This window comes from Culex pipiens, chromosome 1 (assembly GCF_016801865.2).
Source record: "Culex pipiens pallens isolate TS chromosome 1, TS_CPP_V2, whole genome shotgun sequence".
NCBI lineage: Eukaryota > Metazoa > Arthropoda > Insecta > Diptera > Culicidae > Culex > Culex pipiens.
Window position 1 is genome coordinate 37,148,386 of NC_068937.1, and position 20,541 is coordinate 37,168,926.

Sequence of the window (20,541 nt, forward strand, 5' to 3'; positions counted from 1 at the left end):
TGAACCAGCAAGTAGCCTGAAGAGGCAGCGCTGAAGTGTGTTTATCGCCAATATCTTGCCCATACCGGCAAGAGCTGCCTGCATCCGATGCGTTCGTCATACCTGTTTACCTACAATACAAATGCGCTGACTGTGAGCACCGCAGCAGCGCACCCAACCAAACGAGTTACGCGTATCGTATCAATGCGTTGAGTAGGGGACTCGGTTAAACCCCGGGCCATCGACGCCGTTGACCTCCGGCAAGGACGTCGACTTTGGCCGCAGATGGTCAAATGAGCATTCGCACACGTGAATGACATTCCGCGCGTTGACAAGAAGCCAGAACTATGTGGAAGTCGCTCGTTGCGCAATAGATCTTCCGGCTCGATGACCTTCTACGCGGGTTTGGCTCGGAATTGGAACTGGCCGCGTAATCTGTATGGTAATTACGCGAGGATCTGCACGCTACCCGCTGCTAGCCTAGGCCTTTGATTGATCCAACCCATTTTTCCTTTGTTGATCGTGCCTTATCGACACGAAACTCGGTTTATCGTGAGCTAATTACGGACTCTGGCGTCTTCAACACCACTGCATTGATAGCGTCCTAGTGGAACACGGAACCGCTGAACGGGTCGGACTCTGTGCGCTATATCAAGAAGACAACGGTGGGGGCCCGTTGATTCTAATCGGTGTATGCCTCGACGATCCTTGATTAACGGCAGACGACTAGACAGCTAGCTGGCCGGCATTCTTCGTCTGGCCCGAGGTGTCGAGCCGGTTGCAAACCGGTGTCTGTTTGCGTGTTTGATATGGACGAGTAACTTCGGGAATCTGATTTATACTAAGTTGTATTGTGTACAAAAGACTCATCAGCACCTGTCCGGTGGCATCAGAGCTAACGAGCGAGAATGAGGAGTAGGAGGAGGTGGCGGTGGAGAAGGGTGATGAAAAATTGAGATGCGTTTCTGCAATGTATCCTTCTGAATATCTTTGCAGACAGGCAATGTCAATTCATTGAGCTACATTGATGTTTCAATCGTTAACAGGTCGTCGCCGTCGTGCTTACTTGTCGCACGTGCATTTTGGGCCAAATTTTGTGCAGCTAACAATGCTTCACCTTTTGACCTTCATAGATCCCCAAAATTCGATTTCAATCCTGAGATATTCAACAAAAACCGTAAAAACTCCGTGCATTGTTGTTATTACTCTACATATAAAAGAAGTTTCAATCATGTCGTGCTATCTTGTCACTCCCTGAAAATTGATGTAAGTGCGACAACTGGCCTGGATTTCAGGTCAGAACGCGTTTGACACACGTACAAGCCACATTTGTAATTATAACTCGGGACTCCAGCAACCAACTACAACCAAACATCGGGACAATGCTCACAAAGGTCATTGGTCAGCCAAACAAAACGTGTTGGCAGGTGCGACAAGATAGCACGACAGCGTCTAAGTGATGTTTGCGATGCAGCATAAATCAAAAATTATGTTTATTGGATCTTTAAAAATCTCAAGAAATTTTATTTTCAAAAAAAAAAAAATTTAAAGAGATGGAGCTTCATAAATTCTACATTTAAAAAAGGTCACTTTTTGTGCAAACAAAAAATTTAATTTGGATAAAACATTACAACGGTGTGCACTATCGAAAAATGTAAATGTTTTGTTTTAAAATTTTATTTTGCATCTGTAAATAAATTTTAAAATGTCGACATTATTTTTGACGTTCGAAATATGGCTAAATTGGCAACACTGAATTTTGTGTAAAGAATTTTGAACATTTGATTATTTTGCACAATTCCATTTTTTGTGTAAAACATTAAATTCGCTTCAATACCTATAACTTTGCCCAAGGCACCAAATCAACCTCCAATTTGTTTTGTTTTTTTTTTCTCGTCGTTTTTTTGAAGAATATTTGAGCAAAGTTTTATTAAAAAAAAATACTTTTATCGTTTTATATTTTTCTTCCTCATTTTGCCTTTTGAAGTAAGGCTATAATCCTGCTCTAAAAATTAACTTTTCAAAGCTCGTAGACCCACTTTCATGTATACTAGGGTGCCCAGAATATGGGACTTTTTCTCAAAACCTCGCTCCACAAGCTGAATATTGTTCCTTGACCTATTCTAGGACTCTGGACCAAATATGAGCAAAATCGGTCATCATTTACCCATTGATACTCGGAGGTGAAGTTTGTATGGGAAAAATCGAAAAAATGTATGGAAAATCCAAGTTTCTTACGGTTTGGTCTGCACGGTGCGCTACTTCCATCCGAATATTACCAAAAGTGAGATTCTTAATGAAAATTTAATGCTCTACATCTTTGTAGAAAAAACCAAAGCTGTAAAACTCGATCCTGAAAAGTTATTAGCGATTTAAAAAAGTCATTTTTGTATGAAAAAAAAGATTTTAACACAAACTTTAGGCTCGGGTATCAATGGGTTAATCTCATCCAATTTCGCTCAAAATTTACACAGATGCTTAAAATAACCCAAAAAACCGTTTTCCGCTTGTGGAGCAGGGGGTCATTTTTTCTGGGCACCCTAATGTATACCTATCGACTCAGAATCGAAAACTGAACAAATGTCTGTGTGTGTGTCACTGAGTTTTCTCAGCACTGGCTGAACCGATTTTGATCAAACCAGTTGCATTCGATTCGAGCCCCTGCGTACCTCTTGATTTTTATAAAGTTGCGATAAGTAGTTCAAAGGTTATGTATGAAAATGTGGTTTTTGTATTTATCCGAATGTTTGATAAGTGACCGGAAATCAAATACCATCATATTATACATCGTTGGTAAGGTAATCAAAAGACCTTTCCAACGAGTCCAAAACATTGAGAATCTGGCAACCCTGTCTCAAGTTATGGCCACTTAAGTGATATTTATGTAATTTTTTGAAGTAGGATCTCACTTCAATGTATTTAAACTATGTCCGGATCCATTGTCCGACCCACGAAATGGCGGGTGCGACAAGATAGCACGACGACGTCGAATTGTTGGTAAAGAGTGAGGAAGGCACTATCCACATAGGTGGATTAAGTTAATTTTTAATCTTATCAAATGCATTTATCCTGTTTATTTTTTGTTCTTTTTATTGGTAGTTATAAGCCTTATCTACAACTTCCAAACGGTATTATTAGCCTGTTTGCTGTTTTACATTTATTTCAAGTTGTTTTTCAATTTTATGAGTGTTTTTTTCACTTTTTTTTAAATATACATTTAAATCAACAAAGTTTGTAAACGCATGTTCTGGAACAAAAAACCACTGCATTATAATGTTGACATAAAAAGTAAGAAATATTAGTTAAAACACAGTTATTGTTTCCAAATCCTAGCATAACGCTTTTTTTGACCATTGAATTTTTTCACATTAAATTTATCAAACCCTATATGTTCTGAAAAAATAGAGTTCTCCTATCCTATATTTTGCATTGGAAAAAATCAAAATTGTTTGTGAATGTTCAGTCTTAGAGAGTTAATTTTTCAATTTTCATCAGGATTGAAAAATACAATTTTAAAATAGAATTAAGGGTACACAGCAACCAAGGAAATTGTTGTCTTCCTATTCTAAAATTGTTGAACTTACAGACCCAATCTTGAAATAGTTTGATTAAAAAAAATTGATAAATTTGGTTGTGGAAATAGTAGCTTAGGGGATGCATAAAAAAATATATCAAAAGTTTTCGTAGTTTTGAAGATACTAAAATGCATATAACAAAAATCTGCAATAAAAGAACAACTCTATTAAAAGGCTCATGTATTTGCTAATTGAACTTTTTTTTTCTGGCTGCAGTAACATACTTCTGGTACAGCGCGTGTGAGATCGCAAAAGATTTCGTTGTTGCACTAAGGTTATCGACAATGTTATATTGAAATATAATATCAAGCCAGGTCAAAAACATAAATAAAATGATCCCGGATCTGGAATCATACACTGAAAGGAAATACAAACACACAAATTGTTATATTTAATACCTAAATAAGAAATACAAACAAATAGTGACTTAACTTGTATTTTTTAAAGAGAAAAAAACTTGTAATCTACTGATCGTTTTGATTATTGAACTTTTAAGAATTGAAAGCTTAATTTTTCAGTGCATAGTTTAGAGTATATTCATCTCAACAGAATTGTGCCTGTCCGTGTTATTGCTACAAACAAAAAAAAAACTATTATCTTGCTTTGAAAGTTGCTCCTGAGACTGCAGCAGCTGTGTGTGGAGGCTTCATTCAAAACTAGATCGAAGGAAAACGACACCAATGTGCAGCAACAACAACACTAGTCGTTCGCAATCGATATTCTCTCGTTCGAGATTAGTTGTCAAAGCTTGTTTGTTTGCTTGCAGTTTGAGGTTAACTAATGACCCTCGAAGACGTTGACGTTGCGGAAGTATTCGATTCCGGATGCTTGCAACGTAGCTATTTTTTGGTATTTTGGTGAATGGGTAGTTTTCTGAAACATATTTCCCCGATGAGGAACGCCAAGATCAGCAGGTATCCGTACACCAGGATGTACCAAAGCGAAATAAGATCATCGAATGAAAACACGTTGAACGTGTCCTACTTCCGTATCAGGACTGCACTCATAACTGCATCGTTCCAGTGAATGGTCTCAGCCGGGACACGGAGTGAAGCCTGGACATGCAGCTCAGCATCTGTGGCAGCATGTACATCTTTCGACGCATCGTGTTCCGGTCGTAGTTTTGTTCAGATCCCAGAAATACTTGTGCCACTTCGTGCCGTAACATCCACGAGCACGATTCGATGTCATACCAGTGATTTGAAGTTTTTGGGCGGATGATCCGACCCGCCATAATGGGAGAGAATACATTGAAGAACCGCTTGTATATCTCAAGATCCTCTCCCGGCTTGAGACAATAGGAAATCGAAGATCGCTCAAGATCGTCTATAGTCTGCAGCTGATCCTGGTACTTGACGTCCAGCATGTAACTGACCATTATCGCGAGATATGACTCGCAGAGCAGAAAGATGATAACGGTAAGGGACGCAGAGAGCATTCGCTCCGATCTCTGCAAAGCGTGTTCAGCAGTTGCATTTCCGAAAAATATCATCAATACCATGTTCCGTGGAAAGTACTTTTTGAACATGCTATGCAGAAGCGAACAAACGATGCCAAAATCCGCGGACTGCTGGTAGACGTCTTGAAGAGGACCGCTTTTGGTGGTTCTTTGGATCATGCAGATCATCGGTGAAAGATTGCTTGTTGTATGAAGCTGACTTACGATTTTGTCCAGTAACCATTTTGACTGAACGACACAGATAATCGATATCAGTAGAACTAAGATAAGGCACTTCTTTGCCGGTTGAGTTTTTGAAGACAAATAGTAGGAAGGTGAACGTAACTCTGTTGCCGCTGTTCTATGTAGCAGTCTTCGGGTATTAAATATCTGAGAACTAGAACAACTGTACTGAAAGTTCAGAAAAAAAACAAGTTATAACTTATAATTATCACAATGGCTCGGTGTAAAATTTGTCTGATTCTTCGAATGACCTTATTTTGATCCAAAAGTAGTCAAGTTCAAAATACAAAACAAATTAAAAGAAATGCGCCTCACAACTTTCTTGAAAGTGTTAACAGTTTGTTCCGGCACAAGTTTGCCGGCCGCTGTCGATCGGCAGATGATCGCTAACAAGCGCCAGTATACCAACACTGCTTACTTTGGCATCGACAGCGGCTAATTTATGAGCCTGTTTGCATGTGCAGCAGACTGGAACGGGAATTACACGTGTTAACGCGGTTCATCGGTTGATTTCCGCTCAGTCGGCTGGTGTAAATTTACGAGGAGCAAATCGATTTGTAAGGCTAACGCGATTCCGTTAGGTACCGCTAACCTTTCCTGATCTTTGCGGGGTAAAATGTCTGCTATAGAATGACATCCAAATTAGCGCGCGATCGATTGAGCAATCGAAATGTTACAATTGCTCCGTTTTCGAGAAGTCGGGTAATTAGAATTTGCGCAGTCGCTTATAATTTTAAAAAAGCTCTTTATAGCGTTCCACTTTGGAGTCATTCGTAAAGTTGGACTGTGAGCCACTCTGGTGGCACAATTATCCAATAATCACCGATAATTGAATCAATCGGAGTTGCCGCCTGGTCGGTTTGTGTGGAAAAAAAAAACATTGGCCAGCGCAAATTTTAAAAATTCTTGAGGCTTGCTGAAGAGTCTTGCGTGTCTTGTTTGATGACGTAGAAGGAATATGAGTAAAGCACTTTACGTTACCTACAAATTTATTGTTTTTATTTTTTCCAATTCCAAAAAAAATGATGAATGATTGTCAAACGACTGAACTAGTGTAAAATGCTTTTTTAAACACTGTTTGCATTCAAATGTCTGCCTGTGTGGATCAATCGGACCGCGCACTGGACTCACAATCCAGAGGTCGCCGGTTCGAATCCCGAGGCGGACGCAAAAAATTCTAAGTGTAGATATAGGTATTCGGTGCCCTCTCCCCGTGCCATACCTTCACACTTAGGAGACCCGGGAGGCGGAGTCTTGTCGCAAAAAGAACGATACACGCCTGTGGATCCGTTGACGAAACCTCAAGGTTTAAGAGGGCCACGTTATAAGGTGTTACGTCGATTCCGTTTGCATTCAAATGTTCAGACTTTGGCTTGTTATCTACATTTTTATACAGGTCCAATCTTCACTGTCTCCAAGACAATATCATAGCAAATTTTCTGAACTTTTAAAAAAAAATATTTCTAGAAATGCTCACTCATGGTCACTACTTTTAAAAATCGAAAAAACTGCATATATTTCGTCAAAATCTTTCGGTGGCTATATCTTGAAAATGGAGCCCTTTATCAAAAAATCTGTAAAGTACTTTTCGATTGCAAATTCGATTGTACATAAAAAATCAAGGTCATTTTTTTGTATAAAATTTTGTTTTTTTTTTTCCAAAAATCACTACTGCCAATTTGACCATACTTCTCTATAGCTCAAAAGTTGCGGGTTTTTGTCCCCTTAAACATATCAAAAAATCTCGAAAATAAAAAAATACGTATTTTGGGAAATTGAGTTTTATACAAAAAAAAAATAATTGAAAAATCGGCAATTTTTTTTCTGTGTTCCTATTTTTTTCTCAATAGTCCTCAACAATACCTACAGCTATTTGTATGGAGACTAGGGTGCCCAGAAAATGGGACTTTTTCTCAAAATCTCGCTCCACAAGCTGAATATTGTTCCTTTGGGCTATTTTAGGACTCTAGGCCAAATTTGAGCAAAATCGGTCAACATTTACCCATTGATACTCGAAGGTGAACTTTGTATTGGAAAAATCGAAAAGATGTATGAACAACCCAATTTTCTTACGGTTTACTCTGCAGGGTGCGCTACTCACATCCGAATATTCCCAAAAGTGAGATTCTTATTGAAAATTTAATACTCAACAACTTTGTAGAACATACCAAAGTTGTAAAACTTGATCCTGAAAAGTTATTAGCGATTTAAAAAAGTAATTTTTGTATAAAAAACATGTTTTTCACCAACTTTAGGCTCGGGTATCAATGGGTTAATCTCAACCAATTTCGCTCAAAATTTGCACAGATGCTTAAAATAACCCAATTAACCGTTTTCCGCTTGTGGAGCAGGGGGTCATTTTTTCTGGGCACCCTAATGGAGACATGTATGGGTGAACCAATGACACAAAATAGCTTCTTTGGTCATAGGAAAGGCCCCCAAAAAGTTTGAGCCAAATAAAAAAATACAAAAAATAAAAATGGTCGAAATCGGCCGATTTCGTAGAGAATTGCTCACAACTCAAATTTGTGAAATGTCAGCAGTTTCAGTTTCGTCCAGGTATGATGGATTTGAGCTCCTCGAACTCGCTCCAATCGACAGAATTAAATTTTAGTGGATTTTTAGCGAAAAAATAAAATGGTGGGAAGTTGAAAATTTTTGATGATCCAAAAAAATCTCGATTTTGACAAAAAATGATTGCAGCCGTATTTTCTGACTACATATAAAAAGAATTGCTATGAAGTTAATTTATATTTATCTGAATAAAAGTGCTATCATCGGTGCTAGAGGAGTAAAAATAAACATGTCTCTTTACAAAATAAGATTTTTTGCATGATGTCCTATGTTTCCTCCGGTGATTTGAAGATTACCAAAAATAAGCCTAATAATTATAGTATTGCGCAATCTTATGCAATTCTTCACATGAGTAACACTACCCACCTTTTTTTGCGCCTTAAATAGATCAGCAAACAAGCATGACGAAACCGGTTAGTTTTTGCTACTTTATATATTGTAAAAGGATGCTAAGGAAAACTAGAATACGAGTCACCACCACATGGTTGGCTTTTTAAGTTTATGGCTTATAAAAGGATTAGAGCTCCAAAATAAACTTCTAAGAAGAAGTAAGTCGACATCGTTTCTGCTGAGCTACCTTGAAAGTTTACTTTACTGTCACTGTTAAAACAAATGAGATTGCTTATTCTATCCTTTCCACTTATTAATTCAACGTAATCGTTCACAGTTGATCGCACACCCCACGAACGGCATTCAATCACTGCCAGACACTTCGAGAATAGCCTAAATGTCCATTACGATTCGAAAATTCCCGAAAAAAGTGAACCCCGTTCACCGTTCATTAATAAAACAACACTTTGCGTAAGTGCTCGACTCCATTCACACCGCGCGCAGGTACCTAAACTCAACTTACTTCCCTAATGCCAACTGACCTTGACTCGTTCTGTTGGCTGTGCGTTAGAAGTGTGAGGGAAGACAACAGCAAACAAACAAACAAAACAAAAAAAGACGAAATTCAGGTTCTGTGTCTCTGTCTTGAATGCGCTAAGCCAGAACACGAGGCAGCCCGCGACGCAACAGAACCACTTCCAAATCCTGGCCTGGCCATGACCACCTCCAACCTGGTTTGTGTTGCTCAGCCGTAGCATATCTTTGTTTTAGTGGAGCCAAACCATCTCTTTCACCTAGTTTGTGAGGGGTACCTCCTCTCTGGTTGACTGATTCGCGGATTCGCGTTCTGTTCTGACACTTCCTCATAGTTTGTGTTGATATCTGTTTGGCTTCGTCATCGTCGTCACCGTCACCGTCTCCGGACGGACAGTTAACCGGTCAATCATCGAAGCTATAATTTGAAGTGGCAAGTTCTTGCCCGGTTGCTGACGTTAGAGCGTACATGCAGAGGATTTGCCCTCGATTGGTTTAACATTTCGGTTCGATGAATGGCGAAATATCGTGGATTGATCAAATTGGACGTGTAATTGCGACGAGTTTGGGTTAAAACTGAGTTAGACATATTATTTAAAATTTTAATGTGTTTTGTTCCTTGGATCTACGGAAACGAAGTTGAGTGTTGATATTTTGTTCAATACATATCACGGTATGGAGGAAGCAAAATATTATAAATCGGAAACAGCCATGGGAGTAGAAAGTTGTGTTTCACCTTCCTGATTAAGAATATGTTCGAATCAAAATATTCTATCGGTGAAAATTGAGTTTTTCAGAAAAAAATGTGTTTCCCCATATAAAGTACAATGGGAGGAGGCACATGGTGGCTCAAGTTAATTGTAATAATTTGTTAATAAGTCTTATTATATGTCGTGTTTCAAAATGTTATACATTTCTTTTACCTTTGATTAGCATAAACTTTCAAAAAAAGTATTTTTTAATCCAATTTTTGTATTTTTATTTAGTACCAGGCGTCTCCATTAGTGTTGAAAAACAATTTTTTTCTGAAAAACGCAATTTTCACCGATAGAATATTTCGAATCGAACATATTCTTAATCAGGAAGGTGAAACACAACTTTCTACGTATAAATCTCCCATGGGTGTTTCCCAGTGTTTCCGATTTATAATATATAGCTTCCTCCATACCGTGCATATGCAACCTACAAAGAATTTTACATTGCTCAGTGGTGTTAAACGAAATTTCAGGGTGGACACACATATCCCATTTTCGAATTCCCGACTTTTCCAGAACCTCAAATAAAAGGCATAATTGCTTGAATAATTGCTCATCGAAACTGTTTATGAAAAGTAAAAAATATCAATAAATTTAAAAAATATAGCTGTATTGCATTATAGAAAAATATAAATTTAACAGAGTTTGTTTAAAAAAAACTACAAAAATGAAAAAAAAAATATAATTTTGGTTCAGAGAGAAAACTTTAACAATCAGTCTTTACAAAAAGTGTATAAAAGATTTACACTTCATACAATTTTAAGATTCCATCATCAGGGGTGGCATTGGGTTTGGGGGGGTTCAGATTGGGTCCTACAAAAATGAAGTAAATTTGAAATGATAAATCTAAGTCACTCGAGGCGGGGTTCGATCCTCCGTGCTATGGATTGGTAAGCAAAAATGCTAACCACTAGGCCATGACGACTTGGTGAGCATGGACTGGAATCAGGAATACTGTTACAGAGAGCGAGTTGTGGCGCTATAACCACGGCAAATAGTGTCCAGGGCATTCGTGGAAATACAATGTCCCATCCCAGAGGGTCCCGGAACATCAAACCTTCTTAGCATGGTGCTCCCAACGAATAGGGGCAGGGGGGGCAGAATGGTCCGCCTAAGTAAAATGCGCCAAAAACCATAGAAAAACATAAAAATTTATGAATTCAGTGTAGTAGGCTTATGCTTTGGGATGTTCCCTTCAATGTTATATACTTGGTTGATGAAATTTTTTAGCTTAAAACTGTTTTTGAGCCACTTTAAAAAAAAGTTTTTTCGACTTTTTTTCCAGGGTGCAAGGCAGAATGGACCACCTTAGAAAACAAGCCATTTTGTCTAATACAACGTTGAAGGGAGATAAGAAATGACTTAGGGGACCTTTCTAACATAGTTTCCATGAAGTTAGACCACTTTAATAAAAATAGTCACTTACCAAAACAAAGATTTTTGAAAATAGTGTTAATATGTTGAAAAAGGACACTATTTTTACAAATAATCATCAAAACAACTTAAAAATCAACTAATGTTGCACTAAACGTGATTTGTGAAGCTACCAGGAGTGAAATAATCCATTTAATCCAAATTTCATAACTTTTGATTGTTTTTATAAGGCAGGATAAGGGTGGTCCATTCTGCCCCCAAGTGGATTTTAATTTAACACTTCCACCACCAAGTCTCTAAATGCTTTTAAGGTTCCGTTGTTGTTTGTATACCTTGGTAGTAACATCTAGTAACGTTATAAGCAATGAGCAAACTTTTTCAAACAATCCAACTTTTCAGAAAGCTTATTTAAAAACCTCGAAATAAACAACATTTGCGTAGTTTTGTCAATAAATTTAAATTTTTGCTCATAATTCGAAAAATACAATGAATTCAAACGTCGTTTTCGGTATGGTGAAGTTATTTGACGTCCTTTATAAGACCCTTGCCTTACAATTGGTCTAAATCCATTCTAAAGCCCAAAACCAAGGGTGGCCCATTCTGCCCCCCTGGTCCATTCTGCCCCCCTTGCCCCTACAACCAAAAATCTCGGAGCATATGGTGGTGTGTTCCCACGCTTTTTCCTCCCCTGTCGATTCAGAATTGTGTTGTTGTTCGAACACTCAGTGCTCAAACTCAACCCAATTACGAGTCATCTCTGCGATACGGCTTTACGCAGTAGGCCTGGCCGCTTTAACGCTTGTGATGTTTCAATGCATTCTAATGCAATGGCGCACTACAAATCTTAATAAATGACAAGAAGAGTGCTAGGCGGCATCTAACCTAAGGCACTCTCCAGGATCCCTTCGAAAGATTGGCTGCGCTAGGGTCTGATTAGATTAGATTAGATTAAAAAATAAAATGAAAGTAACCATAAAATCTTCCTGAGCATTAAATACCACTGAACATAACATGAAATTTCATGAAAACTTAAAAATAATATTTTATATGTTGATAATTATTTTAGTATCAACTGACCCCTCGATCACTTTTTGATTGTTTCTTGACGTTTGTCTGCTTTTTAACTGAGCTACAGCCCAGTTATCGAGCGCCCAGTAAAACAACACCCAGTTACCGATCAAGTACTGTATTCGAATTCGTATAATCCAGTCTGGGTTAAACTAGACAATTGATGTGGTGATGCTTAAAAAATTAAAACTAACTGGATGATCGATATTTGATTTGCCTTCATTATCGAACCGTCTTACCTCTACCTCCCCTAGTAACGTATTTATCCCGAAGTTTGGCTCAAAGCCCCCAAATTTAATCATCAATCTTTGCAGCTAGCCAACTGTATTCTAATCCTTTCCGTGTACATTGTCTTCCTCCCAAAACAGGTCAATCCTGGTGGCAGCCTGCGAGAAAAAAACGATCGTGCTGTTTGATCCGATTACCGAAAAGCAAATGTGCACCATCAAGAACGCCCACAACGACAGCGTCAACTGCGTCAAGTAAGCTATACTTTGTTGGCGAGCGCTTTGAAGGCATGACATGAGTTTCCATTGCTCACCCTATCCTATAGGTTTCTCGACAATCGGATGTTTGCGACGTGCTCGGACGACACGACGGTGGCCCTGTGGGACACCCGAAATCTCAAGTCCAAAATCCGCAGCCTGCACGGCCACTCGAACTGGGTGAAGAACATTGAATACTCAAAGAAAGACTGCCTCCTGGTGACCTCCGGCTTCGACGGATCTATCTTCACGTGGGACATCAACAGCTACACCGAGCATGGGTTCGTGTACCAGAAGGTGTTCCACACGCCCGGCCTGATGCGCTGTCGGCTTGTTCCGGACGAGAACAGACTCGTAATATGCACAACCGGCGGATATCTCATCATCATCCACAACCTCAACCTGGCCTCGCTGGCCAAAGATCTGCGGGGGTTCAGGGTATGCAGCGCTTTTTTTGTTTAGTATTTTTGAGGACCCAAGCAGTAATTTGTACCTTTTTTCCCCTTCCCTGGCAGCCCAACCTGTACCGACTGATGCAGCTGCGGCACCAGTTCATCCCGAACGCGGCCCGCTACGACCACGCTTTCTCCAAGAAGCAAAAGTACAACCGCGTCGAGCTGGTTAGCGATTTCCCGGAAGGCAACGACGCGGAAGTCATCAGCTCCCTGCAGGTACGTCTAGATATAAACTCTTTACTGCTGCTCTATGCAAAATCGTCACTTTTAATCTGTGTCCCCACGTTACGAATTCGTGGGAGCATTCCGGGCGTTTAAAATTCATTGACCGTGGTACAAATCACCATTACGAATGCGACCGAGTAGAGGTACTACACTACTGCCACAGTTCCATCGCAGCGCGCACGTCTAGCCGGTGTACCGTGAGAAGAGAGGGTATTGACTCTTGCAAGACCAACCCCAACAGAAACGGCAAACTGTAGAGACCTTGACTTTGACCAGCGAGTTCAAAGTTTGCGCGCAGAGTTGCATAACCAAATTCTTCGCGGAACCGCAACCGAACAAAACGGTTTGGGAAGGTGTGCGATCCGATTCGCAACACTATTTTGTAAGCAAATTACATTTGCCACACATTGCGAAATGTGCTTCTTCTTCTTCACACATGTTGGTTCTTTGGAACAACTTCCCCCATCCCACGTAAAAGCTCCGCTAAGCCCGTTCACCGCTGTTTGATGCGGATTTGGATGGTTCGTTGGCTCGCTGATTTAATTGTAGCTTGTCATAATATATAGTGTAGAGCTTTACAACTTCTGGGTACGCGCGCAACTTGGTTGGGAGTGTTTTCTGACTTTGGGCGACTTCTTAGCGCGGGGTTTTCCATACATATACTAAACCAGCAATGACTTGAATAAGGCGGACGAGACGTGTAATTAAACGTGACTTCTTCCTAGGGTCTTAGTAGAGCGGACACCTCCTACAACACCCGCCGGACTGGTTGAGTCGGCCGAGAGTCGTTCTTAGTCATTAACGGGATACTGACTTCCTTATTGTTTTTTTTTTTTCAGATTCACCCGCAAGGCTGGTGTGCGCTCAGCAGGAATATGAGCTACGACGAAAGTTCGGAGGTGAGTAACGGGCGGTTTCGGGGTTTGGAAGTGTTTCAAACTTTTGAGTTTGAAATTCTAACTATCTGAACATGGTTTAAACCAAGGGTCCTGATTGTTCAAAACCAACCACTCCATTCGCGAGCACAAATAGCAGGCGACGCGATACTGCCCTGATGAATTCCTACTGTTTGTCACTTTCTCACCATTCGCTCCCGAACACTCTCGCTTCTACTCTCCTTCTCTCTCTGATCGGCTCAGTCTCCGAACGGCTCAGGCAGGCCGAACGTCACCGATCACTCTGAACTGAAAACATTTTTTCTCTGATGCACTGCGTTATACTCATTCATTTGGGTTGCCTAAAATCAATGTTATCAATTAAATTGTGCATTTATTTTGATTTCATAACATTATAGACACCATTCAAAGAAACTTCCACCAAGAAAAAATCAAATTGATGGCAAACTGAGGGCGTGAAGACAAAAAGACCGCCGCGCTGGCATTTTGTGAGAATGGCTCTTCGCTGAGCATGGTAGTGTGTGAGTGTCGTCGAGCGACGGAGTAGGCAAAAATTTTCACGATGTATTTGTTCGCTGAGTGAACAGTTCGGGCCACTCGCTGGCTGCTTGCGAGTATCATTCGCTCATGAATGCTAGCGGGTTAGAATAGGCGACGACTGGATAGGCGATGAGTGAGTGGTTTCTGTTCATTGAACCGAAAATCAGGACCCTTGGTTTAAACTTAGTCGAGAGTATTTTTTTTTTTTTTTTTTATTGTCACCTATATTTCAAAAGTTATGAATAGTATCAAATTGACTGATCTACTCCGATGGACATTGAAATAAGATGTGAGAAGGATTTCCCTATTGGACTTTATCCTAGAAAGTCCTGATTTAGGCTAAGTATAAGTAACATTAACTGTGTTTAGAATCAAATTTGAAAAATTTTAAATTAAATATTACTTTTTGAAAAAAAAAATATTTGCAAACACATGAACAATTATCACAAAGAATCGTAGGATTTTAAATTATCTAAACACTTAACTTCATTTTTAGATTAATCATTTAACAATAAGAAGAATTAGTGTTGTAATTGAGTGATAGAAAAACCTATCATTTGATGGTTCCTGCACAAAAATAGTAAAGAGTATAGCGACCGTCACTATCGAGAAATTAAAAGTTAGAGTTTGTGCAACAAGGAGTTCAACTTTCCGAAGTGCCTTCGTAAACTTCACAGCAACTGCACAGAAAATTTGCAAAATTGACAGCTCGAGTTCTCTTCTTTTATCTCGTGATTGTCAGCAAGAGCATTCTCTTTTATCATTATGTCTCTTTTCACCGAAGATTCTTTTGTATTCTCAAAAAACAGCAACGAAAAAGGCGAGAGATTGGGAACTGACCACGCATTACGTTCCGGTAAACTGTGTTGCAAAATGTTCTTTTATGGCGACTTTTGTACGATCTGTTAAGGGGGGTTATTGCACATTTGTTTTTTTTACCGAATTCGGTATAGCTTACCGAATTTTCAACTGCTGAATAGTTCGGTAAATTAAAATTACCGAATTCGGTTCAAAATACCGAATTGTTGTTCATCGTACAACCGATATTCGGTAAAAATTTGTTTATTTTGACAGATGATTTACCGATGAAAACTTAACCGATTTTTCAACTACCGAATTCGATAAATCAAACTAAGTGTGTGTGAATACGGGAATGAGTGAGAAAAAAAGAATTTCACACGGGATTGTGTAAACACAAGATAGCGATTTTTTTGATGAAAATTTCGCGACAGAAAGATGGTTAGTGAAAGTTGGGAGATGAGTCGTAGTCGCTGAGAACTGAAAGTTTGTTATTATTTTTTAACCCTGAGAATAACGATATTCGAAAAATTTAAGTTATTCAGAAAATAAGTGGTAATTTTTGGAATACCTTTTATTTGTGGCAAATGGGCAGTATTCATGATTGCTGAGAGTCGCAGGACTCTCGCCCTTTGCTATTAGTAAGTATCCAGCAAGCAAAGGGTATAGCATGCATTTGATACTGTCAACTCCCATTCGGCTGTGTTCTCGTCGCTGTCATGTTGTAAACTGGAGCCGAGGGAGGTCCTGTTGTGAATTCTAGATGGAGATGGTCCGAAGATAATTGAAGAAGGTAGAATTCGCCATCACCCAAAACACGAAGGCACGAAGGGTAGACCATGTCTTAGAAGATGAAAGGATGATAGGATTTAGTGATAATACCACAATTTTAATATTTGTCTTTCTCTTTTACTTCAGGGGATGTCTGGTCTGAGTTCTAAGTGTTGCAGAAGTCTTCCGCTCTACATAATGGGGTCTTCCTTTTATCATTTCCTGTATTTTGAAAAAAAAAAAGGTGATGCGCCGAATGTGGACATATAGTTTATCACGCTTACTCCATACGGTGTGAACGTGAAATGCTGTATGTTTGCAATTGGTGCATTGACTATTTTCAAAAACAAGCTAGTTTTTCCTTTTATTTTAAGATAAAATTTAGTAAAATCTATCCATCTACTTATATATTGCTATTGCTATAACTTGTCCCTTACCTCACAAACTTTAACTAATCTATTCTTCAATCTTGGAATCGCAATACATTATTGTAGAAATGTAACTGCTGAAAAAAATTGGTAAGAAATTTGGGCATAACTGTTTATATGATTAAAGGTACGTTCCATCTGTTTTATTATATATATTAACTATTCTAGTTTGTTTGTCCTGTCCCATATTTCACAACTTCAGTTGTTTTCTTGTAAACTTCTCGTTACAAGTTGGTAGTTCTGTCTAGTTGCAAAATAAGGTTTCTTTATTCTTTCTTTCGGTGTTAGTCTGTTATTTAATGTTCGATTTTATTTTACATTGTACTTATCCCATTTTTTCTCTTTTTCTCTTTCATGTACCTTGCGAGCATACGATGACCGAAAAGTCATTGTATCAGCCAACACACGTGTATTTTTCACAAAGCCGCGTAACAGAACAAGTATTTTTATAAGTGCGTGAATAACAATCGGTCGATTAAGCTCAAAAAATGTGAGAACAATATCGCGTCGTGGTTCAGTGATAATAAGGCGAAGAAAGTAGGCGACGATTCCGCATGAAGAGTATAGCGGAAATTACGTTTTAATTGTACAATGGATGAAGGTTTGAAGTTGACACTATCAAAAGGGAATGGTAAGATGCAATAGTAATATTGCTAGGTTTGATAGTGTCAAAAGGTAAGATCAAGGAATAAGGATTATATGAAACTATATTGTCATAATTATTGTATTCACTGAAATATCTATCCGCTTTCTACCCCCAATGTGTCCTGCACTGGGGGTGCCTGGGGTAACTTCGAGTTGACCTGGGCCGCCCGAGGAATTATGTCGTAGGTGGCTCGTGTACAGGTTCACTCACCTCTCCTCGCGGCAAGGTTTTCCGTAGGTCTACACTCGAACATGCAACATAGGACAGCATGAATCTTCAGCTGAAGCCGGACGAATGTATTCCGAAATTACAGAATTACAGAATTACAGAATTTTTGGAATACCTTTTATTTATTTATTTTTGTGTGGCAACATTGTTTACATTTTGTAAAAAAGCTAAATTTTACAAAGCGAAATGAAACGTCATGTTTCACTTTTCACCCAGCAGTCACTTCTAAGTTCTACCCAATCGAGTCTCAATTTTCATTGATCAGATTGTCAATGTTAAAAGTAAAATTTGTTTAAATTTTTTCAACTTTTGGATCTCTTTCAGATTTGTTTTTTTTATAGTTCTTTAATTCACGACTTAAATATCAAAAAGGCATGGTTGAATCATTGGCCTATTAAAATGTAAGCCGTAATTTCAAAAATCCGAAAAAGTAAGATGGAAAAAGATGTAAACCATTTTGAAAACATGAAAAAAAGATAATTTCGTGTATAATTTAACCTAACATTTGCTGTTACTGTGCACTTTATCAAAAATGTCAAAACTACTTTTCGATTTAGAATTCAGTTTTACATCTAAAAATGATGTGCATTTTTGATACTTTCCCAAAAACCAATTTTTTCCGATTATCCAAATCCTCGATTATCCGAAGATTCGAAGCTTTTCTAATTAGACCTAATCATAACCTTGCCGAAGACACCAAATCGATCAGAAAATCCCAAATGATGCAAAATGGACAAAAGAAATCGATGGACAAAGTTTTGAAAATAAAATAAAAACAATGGAAATTCGGTTTGTGAAATTCTAGAAAATTCCAAAATGGTTAGGTTTAGTTTTAACTAAAAGTTTTAAAAATGCGTATTTATGTGGCTTGGAATTAGAGGGTGACGAGCGGGAATTCTCGGGAAAAATTTCCCGGGAAATCGACCATTTTTTGACCTCTCGATTCCCGGGAAATTTTATGCACATAAATATCGAAGCAACATTATTTAACTAATCAAAAAAACAATTGAGAAATTCTTAATTGTTCAGAACATTGGGCTCTCTAATTTTTCATATCTCGTTCTCGTTCAATTTTCATATCCTCCTCTTTTTTTTTTTTGGTGCCAAATAGTCATTTTGTGACTCGCATCTACCTTAATATTAAATTATATTTTGAAAAAAAAAAAAAAAAAAAACTCTTGCATTGTAAAGTTCAGGTACAGCAATTGTGAACATGCGGGATTTTCTGACAACTGTAAAAATTTCTCAGTGAATATTTACAGTTGATCTTAATTTTCCTTCTTTAAACAACTTTAAATTGTTGTTTTGAGTCGTTATTTATCATATTGTAAAAATGCCACTGCAAGGAAATTTAATATCTGCTACATTTTAACTTCAAAAAATCTATTAATAAGTTCATGCAACTTTTGAAAAATAACTTAGTGCGAATGATGATTTCTAAACATTTGAAACTACAATGTTGGGTCCAAATATAAACAGATTCAGAATGAAGATCAAAAGGAAGAAATAGTCCCTCAATAATGAGGCTACTAAAATTTACTTTATATTATTTTTTTTACTTTTTTACTTAAATTAACGTTTTTACTTAAATTAACGTTTAATTGAATAATTATTAACTATTTGTAACTAAAATTGTTGAAAAAAAAACAAATTTATAATTATTCTTTTTAAATTATTGGCACTTTTGGCATAATTGAAAAAAAATCCCGGGTCCCGGGAATTCCCGGGAAATTGTAAAATTCAACTCTCGATTCTCGGGATATTGAAAATCTCGAGAATCGTCACCCTCTACTTGGAATGCTTGAGTTTTTGTCCAATCGAGCTCATAATATGGGATATAGTACACACATGCAAATTAGTAATGGACAGCGAAAAGTCAATTTGAATCACTTTTATTTGCAATACAACATCGAGGAGTATCGTCGTGTATCTTAAATTACGCTGACCTACAAAAATGGTCAAAAAAGACTCCGGAGGCTTAACTCGCGGAGGAGCATGAACCTTGTGCTCAACAGTCCACAAAGTTTATGCTTCATGTATTCTTTGGCCGTCCGATTTCTCGCTAGCAATGACAATATCAGTCCTTCTTTTATCATCGTTGATCGGAAGGCACGCCGCCGGTTAAGTTCGTCAAAGTAATTGTGTTGCAACATAACATATTATTTCATTACATATTCGTCTTATGTTTGTCCCATTTTATTTTAATTTTAACAACTGGTATCTTTCTATAGCCGGCTGCCTAAGATTTTTTAAATGTCAACCGACAATTTCAACATGTGATACTTTGCCGGAAACGCAGCAGATTTAGCGTTCTCCACCATACAAGTATCGGACTAACATTCCCATCCACTTCCCCGTGATCTTAACACTCAACACTGGCCGGCGCCGTGATTAATCAGCATGATGATAGGGGCATTTGCGAGTTGCGAAGTGGTGATGATTGGTTACTACTTTTCATATGTGGTCCATGGTAGAGACCCTAAATAGGGAGACTGGTCTAAGCTTGCTAAATCGATCTGGCAACGTATGTTTTGAGCTTGGCAACACTGATAAGTTTTGCTGGGCGTAAAGGCAAATGCTCGTTTGGATACGTCAAACTCGCGTCTGTTTGGGTACGTCAAATTCACTTCGTCCAGTCTCCCTATTTAGGATCTCTAGTTCATGGAGCATTTTTTGGAGGTCCTGGTCAATAACGGAGTAGCAACTGCGGGTAGACACCAATGCTATGCTATGCTAATAATTAGGCAGGTTCGAATGGTTCTTCTCCAAAGTTTGTATGGAGAATTGGTGGGTTCGTCGCTTGCATGCAATATAATGAAGAACCGAACCGTCCTAATTCTCCATACAAACTCCAAACTTTGGAGAAGAACCATTCTGCCCTGTCTAAATATTTTTGAAAAAAAAATGTTGGACGGTGTTATGGTTTAAAAAACCTATCAAGAAGATTCCTGAAACTTTGAAGTCAGTTCTTGACTTTTTTTTGATAAGGTCCTATAAACAAATGTAAACATTGAGTGTATCCCTTTCACACCTTATGTCAAAGTCCATCGGAGTAAGCGGGATACACTCAATGTTTACATTTGTTTATAGGACCTTATCAAAAAAAAGTCAAGAGTTGAACTTGGTTTAATTCGCTGAAATTCTGGCAAATTGGTATTCCAAGCACGTTGGCTGCGCCAAAAATAGCATCTCATGGCAA

At 38.4% G+C, this 20,541-nt stretch overlaps 1 protein-coding gene across 1 annotated transcript in view; it reads left to right on the forward strand.

Moving 5' to 3' along the window:
- The window catches only part of LOC120414175 (DDB1- and CUL4-associated factor 10 homolog), a 41,673-nt gene that overhangs the window by 19,951 nt on the left and 1,181 nt on the right, over positions 1-20,541 (forward strand). Inside the window, exons 2-5 of the mRNA XM_039575248.2 lie at positions 12,239-12,352; positions 12,424-12,793; positions 12,871-13,026; positions 13,875-13,934. Of these exons, the coding sequence (XP_039431182.1) occupies positions 12,239-12,352; positions 12,424-12,793; positions 12,871-13,026; positions 13,875-13,934 (700 nt within the window). The remainder of the gene's footprint in view (positions 1-12,238; positions 12,353-12,423; positions 12,794-12,870; positions 13,027-13,874; positions 13,935-20,541) is intronic.